Consider the following 22,346-nt stretch of genomic DNA (forward strand, 5'->3'; position numbering starts at 1 on the left):
TAAAAACAGGCACACAAAAGAGAACACCTTCTGTTGGTAGAGTGCAGGTTAACTAGACCTTTACAATTTCCGCTCACTGAAACATAACTGGTCTTTTGATCTGTGTCATCTGTTTGGAATTACTTCCAGCCGGATGCTCGCTAGGGATCAGTACTTTCATTAGTGAGACCTTCATTTACTGACCCATAAACATGATGGGTAGAACTTGACCTTACCAGACACACAAGGATCCCAGTGCATTTCGCCCAGTAGATTTCTGCAGCTATCTCTGAGGAATGTCATTTAGACTTTCAGATAAAATGTTATCTTCTCTGAGGAGATTCCGTGGCCCTCCTTTAGTGCCGTTATCCTGCTAACCTATTCATCTCCAGCACCCTCTCTGACGTCACCTGCTTCTACACAACCCAAAAGTGGTGGGCTTCTTTGTTGCTTTACTAGCTTTCTGTCTCTCTAGAGACTGGCAGTTTCTTAACTGTCAATGTCAGCAAGGTGGAAAACTGACCGGTGACCTCTTTTCAGACTTGCAAGTTGTGTTCAAGTCTCTCCAGAGAGAAGACAGTAGCCAGACTTTGGTACAGTGCGATCCCTGGCCTTCTGGGCCCTGTCCTGGTCTTTTTGAAAGCACAGGTTTCCAACCATAGCTGACATTACGCTCTTCCCACGTCGGTACCCCGTGAGTGTCTGGTGTCCTTACCTGCTCCTCATGCAGGACAACTTGACCCCGGAGTGGACTTCCCAGCGGTGCTATTGTCACAAATGGTCTCCAGGATCCACTGATCATTCTTGGGAAGATGTCAAAGAAGTCCACCAAGAAGCCACTTTTTCCAGTTAAATTCATAAAGTATAAGGAAATGGGATTGCATGCAGCTACATACAGGGTGTGCTCCCCATTTTCTGAAATGACAGAAACGGATTAATTGTGCAGTTTCTAAGTAGTTTTCTGATTAGCTAAGAGTTCTAGCGCTACTAAATCTTGAACCTGAGCTAGGTCAGAAGCTCGGCACACGGCCTTCAGGTTTGTCAGACTGCAAAGGTCACAAGAAGCAACTCTGTTCCTTCCCTAAATGTAGACAGAGTAATGTTGTGTAGTTGAGGGAAGTACCTATCGGGGCTCCCAAATAATTTCACAGTGTCTGGTGATAACTCCATTAAATATGTGACTCTCTTCGAAGGCAGGGAACTTTTCTCTGTAAGGAGCAGAGCATTCTCAGACCCAGTGGTTTCCTTTATCTATTGTTCCTGCAGAAACACTTGGTCGGCGTCTTTTTTTTTTTGTTTTTTTTGTTTTTTTTCGAGACAGGGTTTCTCTGTGGCTTTTGGAGCCTGTCCTGGAGCTAGCTCTTGTAGACCAGCAGGCTGGTCTCGAACTCACAGAGATCCGCCTGCCTCTGCCTCCCGAGTGCTGGGATTAAAGGCGTGCGCCACCACCGCCCGGCCCTGGTCGGCGTCTTCTATCTGCGAACTTTTCTTCTATTAGGTAGTTAGCAGGTTATACGGTTTTCTTTCTATAAATAAGCAATTTGATTTTTAAAAAATCTGAGCCCTGTAGGTCTCCACCTCCTTGGCTATGGTAATGGAGATTTAACTGAAAGCCATGAGCATGCTAAGGAAGAACTCTCCTGCTGAGCTAAACCCTCATGGCCTAGCATCAAGGATTTTAACTTCCCATCTGATATTCATGCCTGAAAATTGCTTCTGCAATCTCTCTTAAACCCAGGGACTTGCCGAAGTCTAGTTTCTAACACATATTCCTATGCTTCTATATGCTTCAATCCCCTGCAGAGCTAATGGAAATGCAGATTCTGAGTCAGCAAAGCTAGTGTGGGCTGTTATAGTCTGTGCTTGAAGTAAGTTCCCACAGATGCCAAGGATGCTGGTTTGTGCACCCCTCCCCCTTAAAGGCCACAGTCTCTTATGTGAGCTCGAGACAAGAGACCAAGCAGTTCATCTGATGCGTGTGTTGAGCACTGCCTGTCTGTCAGTTATTTATTTTACAGCAATCATATTTCCTTAACCCCAGATTGAGAGAAAAAAGAAGACAGTGAGATATATTAAAATTTGGGACAATCCAAGAAAATCTGGATGAAATCTGTGCATGACCCATATCTAAAATATTCATACAAATATGTTCAAAATATCAGTTCTACCGTACATAGATAAAACTATAAATAGTACATAAAAAGATGTTAAATTTGAACAAATAAACTAGTATCAATAAGAAACACAGCCACCAGGCTGGGCATGGTGATACATGCCTTTAATTCTAGCACTTGGGAGGCAGAGACAGGCAGATTTCTGTGAGCCTAAGGCAGTATGGTCTATAGAGCTGTGATGATTTGAAAGAAAAGGCCCCAAAGGGAGTGGCCTACTGGGAGGTGTGCTTTTGTTGGAGTAGGTATGGAGGAAGTGTGTCAGTGTGGAGGCGGGCTTTGGGTCTCATATATGCTCAAGCCATCTCCAGTGTCTCAGTTCACTTCCTGTTGCCTGTGTAACTCTCAGCTACCTCTCCAGCACCATGTCTGCCTGCATACCATGTCCCGCCACGATGATAATGGAATGAATATCTGAACTGTAAGCCAGTCCCAATTAAATATTTTCCTTTATAATAGTTGCTGAGGTCATGGTGTTGCATCCCAGAGATAGAAAGAAACTTTTAGACAATAGCATATGCCAGGCTATCTAGATATAGTGAGATCCTGTTTAAAAAAGGAGGAAGAGGAGGAAGAAGAGGACTGGAGAATATTATTATTACTACTATTATTATTTTTTGTTTGTTTTTTAATAGAGTCTCACTATGTATCTCTCGCTGTCCTGGAACTCACTATGTGGACTAAGTTGGCCTTGAACTCACAGAGATCCTCCTGCCTTTGCCTCTGGAGAACAGGGATTTAAGGTGCGTGCCCCCACATCTGGTTTATTATTTAAGAGGTGACATGAACTATGCTGTAGAAGTTCCAAATATTAGATGAATAGTAGAACAGTAGAATTTGTAACTTATGGGTCTTTTAAATGTATCTTTTATGAGGAAAAATCAGTTCGAGGTAGCATTTCAGGGGCACTTTCCTGCACAGGAGAGGGCAGGAGGAGGGCTGACAGAAAAGGGTACCTCGGGATAACTGTTTTCATAGTACAGGCAGTAAGTGCCTGCGGTCCTTGGCTCAAACACATAGATATATAATTAACTTCAATTCCAACCCAAGAACGTGCTCTTTTTTATGTCAAATGCAGATGAGGCTTTTAGAAAGGTCAGAGCAAAGGGAAAAGACTAGTTTGCAAATATAGTTCACTCTGGGAGGAAAGAGTTACATTTTATCAGGAAAAGCAAAGGAGCCCTTCTCACGGCCACCTGTGACTGCCTGCTGGAAACACAGGGACAGCTACAGGTGATTGCTGTCCCCCACAGGTGTGGGCGGAAGGACACTGTGCACTCACAAGCGCTAAAGTTTAGACTTCAATTTAGACTCTCAAAGGTTCTTTACCAGTGGATGCAACCGGTCCTGATGAGAGCACGGATCCTTACCACAAACAAACAATACAACTCCCTAAATATCTGAAGGCAAACGTTTATTCGGATAGCTGACTTGGGCAATGAGGAACATTTGCAGGATTTACAGGAACCAAAAGCAAGGTGCTGACTTCTTTCCCTGGGAAATTTCCATCTCAGTCAAGTTGGTGACTCCCCTCCCTTCCCCCAGCTGCCACTTTGTATCACTTTAGTAACTGACATCAACTGAGGAACAAGGTAGCCAGTAATAGCACCAGTCCACAATTACAGAAGCGCATAACTACCTTTCTCTACCCACATCGCAGACATCGAAGGCTTAATGATGGCAAGTCACTCTAGGCCTCAACGCGGGGCTGAATGCAATCACCAAACTGGAATCCAAGCCTCCCTCCCCCCAGTCCAGTGCTTCTCCCTTCTTCCCGTCTATTTTTAGCACATGCCTGAGTGTGTTTAGCTTTGTGCTAGGACAGTAACGAGAAACAGACATATGCATACCCACCCATGTGGGGCCCACCGCAGCATTTTGTGTGATGGTTAGAGGAAATTAGTCCTAAATTATATCTAATTGCTCTCCAGATCCACCAAGTCACCAAGTCTCTCACAGAGCGCCCGATGCCTCAGGATTATGTTAACCCCTCTGTTTTTAAATCAGTGCAGGAGGAAAAGATCAAAATTATAAATGGATGTACCGTGTGATACTGCAACGTCGCAGATTAAATTAACTTCATCCAGTGGAAACCTCCATGAGGTATACTCTTCGGTGAAGTTTAGGAATCTCGCTTCATGCCTTTCTATTGGGTACTCTTCTATGTTTGCAAGCACCGGACCCTACAACAGAGCGGCAGTCTTAGCGAAGATGCTTGGGTAGTCACAAAACAGCTCTTCCAATACAGAATGCGCATTTTGGCATTTGCCATCCTGACATACTCCTTTACCATACTTGAAACAACAAAACCATTTACTTACCTTCCCGAGTGCTTTCATACACGCGAGCTCATAAATCTCCTCACTGGCTTTTGTTTTAAGGACGTACACCGTGCATAAAGCACTAGAAGATTTCTCATGACTACACTTCTCCCTAAACCAATAACTGGTCCTGACACCCAAACAGAAAGACCCAGAGTTGTACAGGCTAGTGGAATAACTTACAAGTTAAGGCACCGAAGACTTAACATATTTCCACTGTGAAGAACGATGGTGAAACCATGACATTATATGTGGTGGAAATGGGCCTTTAAGATGAAATGTCAAAAAAAAAGTGACATCAAAACCAAAAAAACCTTCCAGTGACTGATAATCATTGGTGCTACTTATGAAAAGTAGAATATTTTATATGTGGTTATAATCATTCAATATAAAGAAAAGCAAAGGAACTAACATGATAATATTGTGATGGTCAGTTCTGGGTAGCTGGTTAAAACTTCCTGGAAGAACCCTAAGAGTACAACTAAACCTTCAATGACTTGCCTGCCCCATGGTCCTTAATTAAGATTCAGGCTACATATTGGTGCAATGTCCCCTCCTATCTGGATTATACCCAGGAGACTGGAGAGTCAAACTGTACCTGTCCTTGTACCTGGAGACACCACTTCAGGGAGTGATTTAGGCTCTCCGATCACGCACTTAGTTGACATTTGGGGGCAGAAGAGAGAGGCAGCTCTGACAAGAGGCTCTGAAGTCCATGCTCCTTGGAGGGACTGACAGACTACGACTCACTCCCTGATTTTCTAAATTCTACTTAAGTTGAAGAAAACATCTTTTTATGCCCCACCATAACTGTCTGGTATAAAGATGACAGAATCTTTAGTGACCACAAAATCTCCTGTATATACTTTTCAGCCATTTACAGGTCTGTTGACTGTACTGTCTGTGTAGATCCCAGCAGTGACTAGCAGCAGATAGAGAAACAGTGAGTCCAGTGTGCCCCCGACTTCTGTTCCTGCTACCCTTTTTAATGACTTTTGTAGGTACCTAACTGCCCAGAGGGGAGCTCTTTATACCCGAAATGCTCAGAATGGTTTTGATGGTAACTAATGACCCTTTCCCTTTTACTTCGGGAAGGCAGCATCACCAATGATGTATGGCTAAAAATTAAAACAAAACAAAACAAAACAATTTTAAGGTGTTAGAAAACACAAAGTAAAGACAACTATCACAGAGTAATCTTTTAAGGAAAATATACACTGTACCGGACTGACTTGCCTGAAACACAAGATTGGCTCCTAGAAGTTCTGTTTGGCCAATGGCAACAGACTACACTGAATTCCTTGGGGGTCAGACTGACCTCAATGTTGGCACAGAAGCTAAAGAGCCAAGCACTTGCTAAGCCTTTAGACTTAGAGCGTATCTACAGAATATTTGAAAAGTTCGTAAGATCCAATGTTATGAGGAAATAATAAGGATAACAACCTTTACGTCGATATGAGACGTTTCAACTGGACACAAGATCTTTGGCATCCCATTTCCTGCCTGACCGGTTATCCAGTAGCCCATGAACGTCTGCTCTGGGAGAGGCAACCTGGCAGAGATAATTGGAAAAGTGAGCGTTTTCCCCATTATCTAGTGTCTTAGGGTTACTACTGCTGCGATAAAACTCCATGATCAAAACAAGTTAGGGAGGAAAGGTTCATTTTCTTACCCTTCCATGTCACTGTTTACCACTGAAAGAAGGCAGGACAGGAACTCAAATAGGGCAGGGACTCGGAGTCAGGAGCAGATGGAAACCATGGAGGGTGCTGCTTACTGGCTTGCTCGGCCTGCTTTCTTACAGAACCCAGGACCATCAGCCCAGCGATGATCCCACCCATAATAGGCTGGACCCTCCCCCATCAGCCACTAATTAAGAAAATGCCCCACAGTTTTGCCTACAGCCCAATCTTTTGGAGGCATTTTTTTTTTCCTCCTATCAGATGACTTTAGCGTGTGTCAGGTTGACGTCACACTAGCCAGCACATCAAGTGAGGGAGAAACACATGGGCCATCCTTTGCCGGCAGCACACATAAAACTGAAAAATGCTTCACTTAGAAGCGAGTTGTGCTCCATTCTGTTTAGAATGTACATTAGGATGAAAAAGACACTCAGAAGATAAGACTCTACTCATTTCACCTTAATTACAACTACAATTAAGGCTAACATATTTCCCATTGGAATTGATAAAATGTGCAGTAACTTTACATGCAGATACCTGGTAGAGTATAGGAAGGCTTAAAAGAAACTGGAGCAAGTCATTTAATTTTCATTTCCAGTCTATTCTTTTACATCAAATCAAGTAGCAACCAGGGCATATTAGTATCAGACCCTTGGTGGATGCTGTAAAGAAAAACCCCCACAGACTGTTGTTTCGTGATTAATATGTAATACATACACAGCAATGTTCATATAAATGTGTCACCTAGTGTTAAATATGCCCATGTAACCAGTGGCCGAAAACCAGGACCCAGAAGTCACCTGGAGACATTTCATTGCTACTACAGAAGCTACTACCCTGATTTCTGATAGAATCGCTTTGTATTTGCTTTATTTTGTTTAAAGAAATACAACTTTTTGTTTTAAGACAGAATCTTACTATTAGCCCAGGCTGGCCTTGAATGGACTCCCCTCAGTCTTCCAAAAGTGCTAATCTTTAAGACATGTGACACCATAATTTTTCATTTCTTTTTTGAGACATAATCTTGCTATATAGCTCCGGCTGGCCTAGCATACACTATGAAAAGCTAGGCTTGCCCACCACTCCTCCCACCTCTGCCTCCCAAGAGCTGGACTTACAGACATGCACTACTACATCTGGCTGGAGCAGTTCTGATGACGAGTGATTCATATACTAAAGCAAAATGGCAGCAGTAAAGTATAAAATGTCAGGCAAACCTGAGAGCAGAACTTTCACTTGTTAATTCCAAATATTTCTACGTGAATTTTCAAAAACGGAACCGCCCACCTGTCATTTTCATTTTACCACGTTTCTTACTCATGGCATGACACAGCAACATCAAAGACCCGGAGTTTAAAGTTCTTGATGTGGCCATAACTCAAAATATGTTTAGAATGAGTATGGGGATCACTAGCAGAGTACATATTTACTCTTACAGGTTTTTTCAGTAGTGCTGTGGTCCAGACGTGCATTCCCGTAAGCTTAGTGGAACTATATAGCCTTGATTACTCTTTGCACAAGACAAGGAACTAAACAACTGGTCAAGAATGCTTTTTGTCCTTTCGAAACAAGAGGAAGAAAGGGACCTTACAGTGAGTATCTTCTAAGGCACATGACGCTGTGTCATACCTTACTTGAAAGGATACATTTGAGTAAGTTATCTAAAACACATTTTAAGGGGTTGAGACAGCTCAGAGGTCAAGAGCACTAGGTGTTCTTACGAAGGACCAGATTCATCAGATTCCCATCATCTACCTTGGTTCAAAATCGCCTCTACCTTCAGCTCTAGGGCATCTGATGTTCTTTCTGACCTTAATGGCCATCCCTCACCATACACATCAATAAAAATATGCAGATAACTCTTAACAAAATAAAACAACACATTTTAAGTACCCAGACCATAACCTTGATTGAGAGTGGAGGTGGCTGGGGTCATGCTGAATTAGAAGACTATGGCATGTTCTTTTAAATAAGGCAGTAACACATGTTTCTATGCTAACAGGGTAGATCTCCTAGAATGGGATCTTCTCTCTTCTAGCTTAGAATAAAAAGTATTTTTTCAACTGTTCTTGTAAGCTCCAAATATTTGGAGACATCTATATTTGGAAGGGGAAACATGAGGAGACACATTAATTTCTTTCTTAGTGGTATTGGTGAACGCAAACAGATCTGGGCTTCATTCCTAGTTCTCTTATTAACCATCTATGAAAAACTGGAAAAAGAATGCCAGCTAATGTCTCAGTATTAATTTCGTCATTTACAATGAAGTGCTGATCTATAAAGTCTTTAAGGCTCGGAGAGTCTGCAACAGTCAAGTGAGAAGACAGAAGTATCAGTGTAGGTTAAGAGCTTGCTTTGCCTTGGTTCCCTGGAGTGAAAGTGATCACTCAGAAGGAAACTATCTCTACCTGCTGGGCGGTGGCGGCACATGCCTTTAATCTCAGCACTCGGGAAGCAGATCAGGATGATCTCCAGGTCTGAGGTCAGCCTGGTCTACAGAGTGAGTTACATGACAGACAGGGCTACACAGAGGTGTCGTCTCAAAAAACCAAAAAAGATAATGCTGTACCTATCAATCAGATGGATTCCTTGGTCAATGGGTATGCTGTCTTTATTCTTTAAGAATAAAGGGGCTTTAAATAGTCCTACTCATTTGAAGACAACGGTTTCATTTTTTTTTATTTTGTTTTTTTGAGACAGGGTTTCTCTATAGTTTTGAACAATGGTTTGATATCTTAAGACAATGGTTTCATATCTTAATCTAGTCACAAATAGAGAACTGCTTAATAAAAATAGCCATTGGTTGATAACCCAGCATAAGAAATGCACCCAGGGTTGGGGATATATTTCAGTCACACAGGCTTACCTAACATGAGGAAAGCTCTTGGCTTGATATTCAGCATCTAAAAAAAACCCCTAATATATTCACTAATAATTTTATAAATATTCAGATGACAACTAAAAAAAAATCCATCCATTTAAGCAAAGGTCATTTTTCTCAGATTCCATTTCCTACTAACAACACCAGAGATGTTCATAACTCTGCTTAGAGGAAGTTGCCAACTCATTCTAAATAACAGTCATGTAACTCAAGGCTGGCCCAGCTCTCTGAAGCAGCAGCTCTGTCTGATTGGCTGGCAGAGTATGGACCTGTAGATACGCCACATAAACAGCAGCCAGCCCCACCCAACGATGTGCTTCTTCTATTGGCAGCATCAACTACAGCTGAAGGACGCACTGGCAGGTGTCCTGGGGTTGTACACACTGACATCATCTCTTATCCTGGTTGTTCCTGGACTCTGACAATAGCTGGGAAACCATAGCCCCTCATTTATTTCCCACGAAGGCTCTCAGAAGCCGTGGGAGGGGCTGGGGAGATCATTCCTAACTTTCTTCAGAGGAGGGGGAAGCACGCGTTTGGGGTATGAACAAGGTTTGGAACACTCCTCAAAACGTGGGGTGGGTGGATGTATCCTGGCGAGCAGTTAGCAAAAAGGCCTTCTTTTTCATTACTGAAATGTGGCATCCAACTCCAAGCAGACTTTTTATGTTTGACTTGACACAATAAGGACATTTTCCATGACTTTAAGAATCTGTCACTATGCCGTGAACTGTTTTAATGTCCGGGCTGGGATGATGTCTGGCTTTGATTTCAGCCGGGAGGAGCATGAACTCGGGCCTATAAATAGAATCACTTTTTATTTTCAGTGTCATTCATGAATTTATGTGTTTTAAGACAATGATGTGTTCTAGTACTTGTGTTGTGATATTTCCTAATCCCTTGTGGAAGCAGCAGCAGAGACCTGAGACTAAGAGTTCTGAGTCAGAGAAAGGTGCTTATGAAAATCATGACTTGGGTCAAATCAGAGCACTCAAGCCTGTTAGAGAGAGGAAAAAGATTTGCTTTTTTTAAACACACAGACAATCCATAACACAACACATATGGACACCAGAGTTAGGTAACATCGTCTAAAGGCCATGCAAGAGCTCTTGTCGGAAAGACTTCCAAAAAGAGGGGGCTGGGTTTTTAAAGCACATGTTCTGGCAAATTTCTGCCTTCTCTGAACTTTTGCCAACACTATTTCTAGAGTCTGAAAGAAAACACATGAAAAAGATTTGGATCTTTCTAGGGCCATTATGCAATCGGGCGTTGTTGACATACCTATTATCAACAATTCCTACGACATTTCCTTGCCACAAGAACGACTATGCTCATGGAGTAATGGAGCTCTTGAGAGCAGCTCTGCCGACTCAGAAACTCGACAATTACTACTATCCTCGAGACGAAAGAGAGCAACTCCAATTTTACTGGCTTCACTCATTCTTAAAGATTCTTAAAATCTTTTGGAGACCATTCCTGACAAAGACTTTCTGCTCGGCTTTTACCCTTTCCTCTTACTCTGATCCAAACTGTAATTCAACTTTACCTTGAATTAGTTTTTCCTGTCCCTGAACATGGGCATTTTGATGCTTCTCCAAGGCCATTTCCTCTCTCTAGAATTCCATTCTGGACCTGCTATTTCCCCCTCGTGTAGATGGGTCTCAGGGAGCTGGCTTTGAACTCATTGTGGAGCAGAGATGCCTGTGAGCCTCAATCTTACTGCCTCTACTTCCAAGGTGTTGGGATTGCAGGCACGCACCACCACACTCTCTTGGAGATCCTCCTTCTTAAACCGCAATCCTAAGATTATTTTGCCTTTGAGGCCTTCTTCATATTTTGAACTAGGGAAAAAAACCCAGCCATTTGCCCTTCTGGGTTTCCACACAAAATTATTCATATGAAACTCTGAAGAGTTTTATAGAGTCTGCAATTTTCCAATTTAAGAGAGTAGAGAGAATACACTTTTAGAAAGAATAGACTAGAAATGAATCTATGAAATCTTTGATTTTTTTTTTCTTAACAAAATAAAAAGTCAGCACAAGGCTGGGTAGGTGGCATATGCCTATAATCTAGCAGGAGGAGCCTGAACTAGTGCTGGCTACCTAGTCTTAGAGATAACCTGGGCCATCTATACTAAGGTACTATCTCAAATGCGCGCGCGCGCACACACACACACACACTTCACTTACAAGCTTAACAGAGAAAGAAAGTCCACTTAAATATAAACTAGTAATAATGCATCTTACTATGAATTCCCAGTAGTACCCTCCTTTGCCAAGAACTTCAAAATTTCCTTTCTTGACAGCTCACAAGTTGCTGGCAAGTTTATACTGCTTTGCTAAACACAGTGTGCCTGTGAGTGCATGGGTGTGTTTCCGTCTCTGCTCCTGAGTCTACGTTTAGTTCTTAGTTTCATTTATAACACGTCCCTCCGCCACCCCGAGCCTCCAAGGCCACAGAAACGCAGTCATCTGATTTGGGTAAAGCTGCTATTTTTGGCTGGCACTTCCCAGTGCGCCTCCTGCTCTCCAGAATGACCCTGCCGTCTCTGAGCAACTGTACTGCCTTCCTCGGGCCAAAGCGGATGCTGACAGCTTGAGCCACAGCCTCTGGCTGCCCTCCTCCTTGTAGGTGCTGCCAGGCTACAGTTCTGGACCCCAGTTTTAAACTTCCTTCATCTCACTTTAAGTTCTACTGCGGGGCAGGGGGGCACCTTCTCTCTCTGATATCTGTTCTACCAACTACATCTCCGTGGTTTCACATCCTGTGTTCTTCCCTCTGCTAATCATCTCCAAGGAGGCCTGGGGGTGAAAATTCCAGCCACCTCTACTGCCAGCATGGAAACTTCCTGAACTCCCCCCACAGGACAGACTCACAGAGGGGAAGACCACTTGAGAAAGAAGCCCATTCACCGCTGAGAGCACATGTTTCTGATCTGGCAAACTGATGACTCACTGAGTAGGGTATAAGCTTTATTCAGTGATTATGAGTTCACTGCGGGTCCACTGATTGGCCAACTCACTCTCTCAAGGTTGTCCTTTCTTTTCTATGGCCACATATTACTAGGTATTCCTCCATCAAAAGAGGGAATCCTGCCGCTGCTTCCCAACAGCCTTTCTATGCCTGGGCTCACCGCCATCCTGTCTGTTATGCTTAGGAAATGAAAAGAGGCCTTTTCTGTCAGGAACTTACTCCTGCTCTTCTGCCTCAGCCTCACCATCCTGACTGCCATGACCTCACCCCGACATTACGGAGTACTTGCACCTCCAAATACACCCACATCTTCTTTAGCTGGGAGCCAGTGAGAGAGCCCAGTAGGGGAAAGGTGCTTGCCACCAAGTCTGATGACCGGATTTGGATTCCCAGGACCCACACGGTTGACGGAGAGAACTGACTCACCTGAGGAAGCTGTCCCTGACCTCCACATACACACTCTGCAGCGGGTTTGAGAGAAATAAAATGCAATTCTAAAACGTGTTAAATTTCTATTCTGGAACTGTTCTCCCCTCCTGTGTGTCCAGGAACACAGAGTAGCACCGCCCACCTTGGCTCCCTCACCTTCATGGACTCTTCCCAAGGGCAACTGCCTTTTCCCATTGACAGTCACAACACAGCACACACCGCTTCTTCCTCGCTACTTTCTTGGTTAACTGTGACCTACTTACAGACAACACTGAGCTTTTCTCACCTTTGGAACTCTTACTACCACAGAGGGCACCTCCCCCACCCAGCCCGTAGGACGTGTCTGTTTAATGAATGAAAAGTTGGTTACATTAAGGCCACTAGCATTTTGACCCACTCATTTTCTCTTCTCAGAGGCAAACTGCAATCGGCAAATCTTCCCCATTGCGCTCTGACTACGTCCTTCACTTAGAACCTCAACGGAGGATGCAGCCTACTTGCAAGCAAATGGGAAGGAGGCTCCAACAGGCTTTTGTATGGGGATTTCTGTCTGGCCGGGTGACAGGCTTTTAGAAAAGCTCACTTATAAAAGCTTCCAGGGTTAAGAATAATTATGTGAGACTGCTTAAGATGCACACATCTCAAAGATTTCTCTGTAGACTGGGCACATTTAACTATTTTTTTCCCATTCCAATGAAGGATCTGAAACGGCTACTACCCACAATACAGCAGGAGAGACAAAGCCAAGTCTGGGAGCCTCTAACTGCTCAGAGTGCTGAGAAGAGAAGGGTGCTCTGCTGTGAATGGAGCATCTCTGTCAACACCTCCACCTCCCACGCCACCCAAGCTCAAGGACAGCCCAGAAAAAGAGGGAATAGAATGTAAAAGTGAAAAAGTGGCTGGTGTACCCATGGAGCTAGAGCTATGGTTACCTGCACAAGATCAAGCCAACCAAAATTCCAGCATGCATGGGGTAGCAGCTCGCAAGGCTCTATCACATCTGAGCAGCAATGAGCAGTAGGCAGCTGCCGAGGGGAAAGGCTGCCCATATTCCAGAGGGTGGTTGCACATTTATAAACATATGGACAACACTGACGAGATTTAAGGGGTTATTCAAAGAGAATGAATAGAGATGGCCGGATGTGTGGTGCACACCTTCAATCCCAGCACTCGAGAAGCAGAGACAAGTGCAATGAGAATAGGAGAATTCTGGGAAGAAGGAAGCTGATTCCTCCCAGTCCTGCACAGACCACTGAGGAAGCAGGATGTGACCCGCCAGCTGAAAAAGGTACTGAGCCATATGACAAAAATAGATCAGAATAATGGGTTACTATAAGCTAAAAGAGCTAATAAGTAGTCTGAGCTAATGGGCTAATCAGCTTTATAACTTATAGAGTTCTCTGTGTGATTTTCTTTGGGGCTTGCCAGCTGTGGGTTACCGGGCAGGACAGAAACCCCAATAAGCAGGACCCTCATGTTACAGACAAGCAGATCTCTTTGAGTCTGAAGCCAGCCTGGTCTACAAGAGTGAGTTCCAAGTTAGACTCCAGATAGCTGAGACAACCCTGAGAAAGAAGAATAAGCTAGAGTGGTTGTCATTTCACAACTCAGATATATTATGGAACTACAGCAATTAAAACATGATACTGGCATAAAAACAGACATGTAGACCAATGGAACAAAACTGAAGACCCAAATATGAGTACAAATAATTACAGCCATTTAATATTTGACAAAGGTGTCAAAAACAAACACTGGACACATAGAGTATCTTCAGCAAATGGTGTCGGAAAAACTGAATGGTCACATGAAGAAGAATGAAATTAGGCATGTATCCATCACTTTGCATAAAACCTAACTCAAAGTGAATCCACATCCTAAGTGTGAAACCTGAAACAATGAACCCGCTTGAGGAACACAGGCAGTGCACTCCATGACACAGATGTAGGAAAGGGCTTTCTGAAGAGGACTCATTTGGAATTATGGCCAGCAAGTGACAAGTGGGACTTCATGAAACTCAAGACCCAAATATGAGTACAAATAATTACAGCCATTTAATATTTGACAAAGGTGTTAAAAACAAACACTGGAGAACATAGAGTATCTTCAGCAAATGGTGCTGGAAAAACTGGATGGTCACATGAAGAAGAATGAAATTAGACATGTATCCATCACTGTATCCATCATGTGCACAAAAAGCTTCTGCACAGTTAAAGAACAATGTACAGGGCGAAGAGGAACCCAACAGAATGGGAGAGAATCTTTGTTGGATATACATCTGATAGAGTACTAATATCAGGATATATAAAAAGAGTTCAAAAAACAAAAACAAACACAGTCAATTAACTTAAAAAAAGTGTCTGAGACCCGAACAGAGAGATCTCAAACAAGGGGGGAAAGCTGGCTAAGAAGTCCAGTGTCCCTAGCAATTTAGGAAAATCTCTTTGACCAACTTTGAAATTTCATCTTACCCCAGTGAGACTGGCAGAGATCAAGGGAACAATGGACAACAAAGGCTGGAAAGGATGTGGGGAAAATGAGCCCCCACTCATTATTGCTGGATCTAATCACCTGCAGCTAATGCTGGGGAAGAGCTGGAGGAACAGGGAATTTGCTGTGAAACTGGCGTCTTCTAGAATGTCAGAAAATACACTTATTAAATCTCATCAACACGGCTGCCTGCACATTAGCTGAATAAGGATGACACCAACAGACATGCTAACATGGATGGGGGAGGTTGAGGAGGCCTCAACCCTAGACAAAGGACTATAGGCAACTACGAAATGCTGAGGTAGGAGAAAGCCTTCCCCAGGAGAGAACACCAATTGGTTAGCCAATACCAAATGATCGGCCCAGAAAATGTTCACACAAGTAATATTATGTGGACTGGGTAGATCGTATTTATATATTCTGGAACACACACACACATGTATATATAACAATGGTTATAGAAGAAAGATTTCCTGAATTTGAAGGCAAGTGGGAGGTAGGGGGATATACTGGAAGGGTGGGAGGAGGAAAGGGAGGGAGCAAATAACAGACTGTCAAAAAGCTCTTTAAAAAGTTAAGTAATTCTGAGATAACATCACGTAAGACCTTAGGCTTTCTGAAAACTAAGAACTCTTTTCTAACTGAAAACAGACATGCAGAGCAAAGTTGCTTATCTTAGAACTCAGAGTCAAGACCGCGATCTTATTTGTAAAAATAAAACATCAGTCCCCACTTCCCACAACAAGCTATCACTATATAAAAAGAAGCATAGCACCTAATACTTTCTGCCACTTCTGGTACTTTCAGGACCCCACAGCTCCTGTCAGAGAAACAGCAGTTGCTGGTGACAGCCCAACCACATAGAGGAAGTCTTTTAAGCAAGAAGCCATTCAGACAGATACCCTCTCAAAGACAACTCCAAAGGAAATCCCACAAATTAAGTTATTTCTAAATAGACGGAGCGGCTCTGTCTGTAGGTATACACACCTGGCATGGTTCTTTAAAGCAAGAAAACCACCAAACACAGTTCTGAAATGCACACATTGGCACACAAATGTCTTTCCTAACGGGACACTCCCAGCATCCTTTATCCGAGTATTCCTAACGTCTGCTAGAACAGCTGGTGAATGATGAATGGTGAATGATTCAGGGTAAAGAGTTTCTGCCCTGCAGCTTCCCTATGCAACCGGGGACAGCAAATCATAAAACTAAGAGTTGGATGATTCATACAGATCACTTAATTCAGTGTTCCTGGGTTGAGCCCCCTCAAGTGCTCCCTAGTGACGTCTATCCAGATGTGTGAGAGCCCAAGCAGAAGAGCTCCAGTTCTCCCTTTCCTGGGTAGTTCTCACTCTACCCTCGACACAGGAGCTTCTCCGAGAGGCTCACTCTGAGATGTAATGATTTAGAAACTCAGAGAGGCAGAGATGGTACCAAGTGACGTAAGACTGACCAGTTAAAGCGGACCACTTTAACAATCAGAGCTTTGAAGACAGAAGTACCAGCAACGGACTCTGTGGGAGGGAACCTCTAAAGTGAACAAAACACTAAAAGGTCTTCTTTTGAAGAATTTGTGGGGGCCACTGTTACAAAACCCCAACTGCAGGATACTCGCTGGCATCTTATAGGAAGAATGTTTTAATTTACTTCTAGAAGGAACCTGATTAGAATATACTTAAAAATTCTCTCTCCCTCTCTCTCTTCTCTCCTCTCTCTCTCTCTCTCTCTGTCTCTGTCTCTCTCTCTCTCTCTCTCTCTCTCTCTCTCTCTCTCTCTCTCTCTCTCTCTCTCTCCCCCCTCCCCGTGGCCTCTGAAATAGATTCTGAAAGGCAAGTATAAAATAATCAAAATCTCTAAAAATCTTGAAATCAAAACGATAATTTTGGAAGTAGAGTTGTGGTTCAATGCCCCATCCTTAGTAAGACAAATTCCAACACACATGCACACTGTGTAGATCCAGAGAGTTGACATTTGTAATGCTTGTACGGCATGTGGTCGGAAGTTGAAAGACACCAACTACTATTACTTTTGATACTGTGAAGGTGTGTTACATGGGGCTGGGGTGGGGAAGCTCAATGGCAGATCATGTGGTTTGCATGTACGAGGCCCTAGGTTCAGGCTCTGAGCGGCGACACACACATGCACGCGCCCACACTGTGTGTGTGTGTGTGTGTGTGTGTGTATGCACATGCATGAGAGAGAGAGAGAGAGAGAGAGAGAGAGAGAGAGTTCTGTAGGTCCTCAGTTGACACTGTTATGTTGATGCATACCAGCCCCAAACCTACTGTACTGAAATTCCAGAGTGCCTAGCTAACCTGATCTCTCTTCTGCCACAAGAGACCCTGCCAGTGGTTTGTCCTCAGAGCAAGTGCATAGTCTGACCCATGTTCTACTGTAACAGAAGCCAAAGTCCCAAGAAATAGCAATTTCTAAATAGATAGGCCTTAACTTTTAAAATAAAACAAAATGGAAAATTCCAGTGTCAACAGAGTAGATGCTTAAAAAATAGAATACAGAAGTGATACCGATTTTCTAAAACTCAAGGAATGCAGAAAGCCACACCTAAGTCAAGCATAGCCACCACATTTTAAATTCTTTAAAGTCTAGACCATAAAGACTCCTAATAAAACCATTGATTAATATACTTCTGTAACTTATCAATTGAAAGTTACATTAATTTGTTTAAAAGTGAAAATCTTTACATTTTAAATAAAGAATCTGAAAGTAGTAGGAGAATGCCTAGCAACAAGACATCTGAGGAGTAACTGCCAGGCTCATCTGCCTTCTTCACCAGCAAGGGACCTTCTAAAGGAGTCGCATGGAAGTCATTTTCAGACATACAGACCATCTAGTGAGAACATTTGCATGTCTGGAAGCAATGACATTTAGCCATATCCACAAAATCCCAAGGCACTGATATAACTGGGTTTCTCTTTTGAGAGTCTCTCACGTTTCCCAAATCTGTTCGTTGTGGTCGGAGTAGGTATCTTAAGCTTAAAATCAGAGGAGGAAAGGAAACAGAGAGAAAGCAGAACTGGGAGTAACATGTTATACATAATTAAATCATTCATTTTAGTTATTTTTATTTTTCAACAAAGAAGCTTGAGAATGAAGTGTTTCAGAAAGAATGCCTTTAGGAACATGGGTCCTAAGATAAAAGCCCCAGAAAGATAAAAATGAGTGCAACAAGGATGTCTCAGGAACGTGACACAGCACACATGATTACAAAAGGCCCGAGGATCTACCAGCAGTTTTTCTGGGTGCTGGTGAAGTAGCTCAGTTAGGAGAGTGCTTCCCCAGCAGCACATAAAACAGGCAAGGTGACACATGCTTATGATCCAATGTTCAGAGGCTACCCCGGAATACAAAGACAACCTGTGTCACAAAAATCAAACAAAAACCAAAATAAACAACAAAACCAACTTCAAAACAGTTATTTCTGTAGGATAGAATGAGGGAAGTCTCTGGTTTCTTTTTGTTTTGTTTACAAACTATCAATAAGAAAAATGACTTAATAAGTAAAGAGGACCTGAAGGAGAAACTGAGTCAAGGACAAGGAAGGACTCCGGAGAAAAAAGAGTGTATGTTTAAGTGGTTTCAAGGGTGTGTGTCACAGGAGGGCAAAGGGCAGCAGAAGACAGCCCTGGGAGCTGCAGGAACCTTTCCGTGCAGTCATTCCACAGTGGCCATGGCCTGGGAGAGAGCTCATCTTGTGTTCCCAGTAAGGGAAGCGGAGATGCGTGTGCTTCTTATACATACAGAAAGTTTTATGTATCTACAAAAATTTCTAGAGTTCTTATCTTTCCTGGATAAATAATTCAGAATCTTATTCCAAGATCTTCCATCATGTCAAAGATAAATATATGCACGTGTGTACATGCGTATATCATGCATGTAACATGGACAATGATGATTTCAAAGTTGATTACTTGAAAATCTCATTTCTTTGCTTTTATTTTGTAAAGCCTTTTAAATAACAAACTATTAATTTTTGGTGTCTAATTTAAACTGTTTCAGAAGTTGTCAATAATTTATCATTAGAGTTGGAACACACGCACAGAATGCAGATGCAAACGTGCACACACACACACACACAGAGCAACTCTGTTCCTGTTTTCTAAGAGTCTTTGTCTCAAATTACTTATCTACAAATGCAATTTATGCATAGTATGTGCATATGTGATGTATGTGTATAACAGGCTTACTGTGAGAATTATTCTTATTCTTAGAGAAAGCTGCCTATGAGAGCAAGCGGCACCAGTTACCAGTTTCTGCTGCCGTCCTCCACTACTACCCCAGTACCACATTAGTGCTGCAACAAAAATGCTATCATCGGTGCATTCTAAAGTATTTGCATTTTATTTTAGATACATAAAATGACAGTTTCTTCATTTTGATTATTGTTAAATATAATGTACATCACTTAAAATAGAGACTGAGAAAAGGGGCTCTCCTCCACCTTCAAGACATGTCTCCACCATGACAAATTTCATTTTTAATTTGGAAACATGGATATGGCAGGAGACATTTTACTATGAAAAGGAACTGCAGAATAAGAGCTTAGTGATGGAACAAAAAAGAAATCTATGCTATATGCATAGCATATAACCATATGCATAGGTACCTATGTTTATAGTGGATAATCTCTATGCCTTTCCTTGGATGTTTAGAACTAATTCTTGTTGGGGAATATTTATTTTAATGTGGGTCTTTTGTTTATGCTTCATTTGTTTTAACTCTAGGAAGCTGTGATTCTTTGCCTGTCTAAAACAGCTGATGTTCTAAAAAAGAGGTGGATGGCCAATATAGCGAGGCAGGAGCGAGGATGGGGGAGGGGCTGGCAGGCAGAGCAAGGAGCAAGAACAAGGAAAGGAGGACGTCAGGGGCAGGCACCCAGTCAGTCATGGTGTAAGAGGAAAGTAAGACGTACAGAAGTAAGAGGAGGAAAAAGCCCAGAGGCAAAAGGTAATTGAGATAATTTAAGCTTAGAAAAGCTGACAAGAAACAAGCCAAGCTAAGGCCAGGCATTCATAAGTAAGAATAAGCCTATGTGTGTGATTCATTTGGGAGCTGGGTGGTAGGTCCCCCAACAAAGCCAAAAGAGTAAAACATCACACAACAAAATCTGTCATGTATGTATTATATACATATATACATAGATTAAGTAGCACCATACACATAAAACACATATAAATATAAAAACATAAGAACAATGGCATTTAAAACTAAACTATTTAGTTGTAATCCAAATACTTCTATGTCTGTGTTTTGTACAGCACACACCACTGATAAGTCTGACTTGTTTCTCTACAGGACACATAAAATAATAAAATTTAAATTCCCAATGAAGCATATTTCTGTTTGGAATTCACCTCTCCAATATGCCCAGTTTGATCATATTTATCATCTCTTTAACATGTCCTTTCTCATGCTTTAGAAACTGCAAAAGGGACAGGTAAAAATGAAACCAAAAACCAGCCTCAGAGGGTCCGAGGGAAGGGGAAGAGCAATGTGGATGTCTGAGTGTCAGTTCCGACCCAGAGCTCGGATCTGCGAATATGTTTGTGGATCAAGAAGAAGGGCTACATTATGCCCAATCACACAAACAAATACCCTCAAGTTAAAACCACCAGGCTGGTAAAGCTTTATTAAACAAGACAGTTAAATTTCTTCTTCTCACACTGTGTCTTTAAAAACCTGTGCATAAACCTGGATATGGGGACTCTACTAGCTAAGAGGAAAAAAAAAAAGAGGGGACAGCACCTTTCATTTGGGTATTTCACCACTGCACCACAGGGCATTAAAATGACATAGGTTTTTAAATTTTTATTTGTTTAATTTTTTCCCCTTTCCCCACAGTCTTATATGAAATCCTGGCTATTCTGGAGCTCATTATGTAGACCACACTAGCCTTGAAGTCAGAGATCCACCTGCCTGTTTGCTGAATGATGGTGTTCAGCTCCTAGCTTGGCAGCACTGCTCTGACACCCTGTATATATTCTGATGGGAACTGAGGAAGGGTAGGCAAACTGTGCCTGGGTGTTGATGGTGTAACAAACTCCCTCGGCTCCAATACCTGCTGTATTTTCTTTTAAGCTAAATGAGCCAGTGGCGAAATTACCTTCCCACCCTTATCTTCAGCATAGCTGTGACAACTTTGTTCTACTCTGGGATCTTTGCTCCCATCTAATCAGGATGATGGTTAATTGCATAACAAGGGAATCAACAGGCTATAACAAGAAAGCTCACTCATGGAAAACAGGTATTAAAGTAATTGGACTATTTTTACCCTTCTACCTTAGGCACGGACTCCAAAGCCTTCAACAGTCTTTGAGACCACTATTGATAGTTAGCTCTCCAGGGGGTCAAAGGCTGTCCTGGCCAAGCCTGAAGCCTTCATGTGAAAGCTTGATGCCAGAAATGTTCGGGGACTTGAATTTCTGAATATTTTCAATAAATTAATACACAATGTGGAGATGAGGCCCAAGTACAGACACATTAATTTGCTTTACATATAACTTATTCACATATACACTTTATACAATGTATAAAACACAAGTTTATACATTTTTAGCACATCTCTGTTTAACTGCAGTTTGTCATTTGAGTTCAGGTATTTATTTTGATATCTTTTTTTTTTTTTTTTGAGACTGCATCTCTCTACATAGCCCTGGCTGTCCTGAAACTCACTTTCTAGGCCAGGATGACCTCAAACTCACAGATCTGCCTGCCTTTGCATCCTGAGTACTGGCATGTGCCACCACGACCAGCTGTGGCATCATTTTTGACACTCAAAAGTTTCAGATTTTGGGTTTTCATATTAGGATGTTCAATGTGTATTACTTCTAGAAAGCTGCAGTTTGCTTTCACAGACAGGACCACAGCGAGACTAGGCCAGAGGGCAAAGGCTATTCGGCAAGCAGAGGCTGAGGGTTAGCACATACTCGGGGCTTGACCAGGACAGTCTCATGCCACATCTGCTTTTACAGTTACTGCCAATACTTCCCCTTCCATTCTCAAAAATGTCAGTTTGGATAACAAATTCTATTGTTATGTTTCGAGAATAAAATGCTCTTATTTTTACCAGCAGACTCCCATTCAGCCAAGAAACTTCCCCAAATTCAAATGAAGTGAACCTATGAGGGCAGCTGTGTCTGACCTAGGTGTGCAGTCTGATATCTGACAGACAACTGAACTCCCAGCTGTTATCCTGCTGGCTTTATCGCTTGTCTTCTCAGTGTAAGACTGGTAACGTGACAGGAAGAGTCCTATGGCACCCATGGGTTTCACGAAGGACGAGAGTAACACCACTACTGTTGAGCTGCTGAAGTCACCAGAATTTACACACGAGAACCTGCTTTAAAAGACTGCAGATTATATAGCATACAGTCACTTCTACCCCAAGAAAAACTGCTTTCTT

General features: G+C 42.5%; 1 protein-coding gene across 3 annotated transcripts in view; it reads right to left on the minus strand.

Moving 5' to 3' along the window:
- The window catches only part of Vwa8 (von Willebrand factor A domain containing 8), a 319,412-nt gene that overhangs the window by 96,979 nt on the left and 200,087 nt on the right, over positions 1-22,346 (minus strand). For all 3 annotated transcript variants that reach the window (XM_038310723.2, XM_038310725.1, XM_038310726.1), the window contains exons 27-29: positions 5,915-6,023; positions 4,195-4,333; positions 695-894 (exon numbers count right to left, since the gene is read on the minus strand). In XM_038310723.2, coding sequence (XP_038166651.1) covers positions 695-894; positions 4,195-4,333; positions 5,915-6,023 — 448 coding nt within the window. The remainder of the gene's footprint in view (positions 1-694; positions 895-4,194; positions 4,334-5,914; positions 6,024-22,346) is intronic.

The sequence above is a fragment of the Arvicola amphibius genome, chromosome 13, assembly GCF_903992535.2.
Source record: "Arvicola amphibius chromosome 13, mArvAmp1.2, whole genome shotgun sequence".
Classification (NCBI taxonomy): Eukaryota; Metazoa; Chordata; class Mammalia; order Rodentia; family Cricetidae; genus Arvicola; species Arvicola amphibius.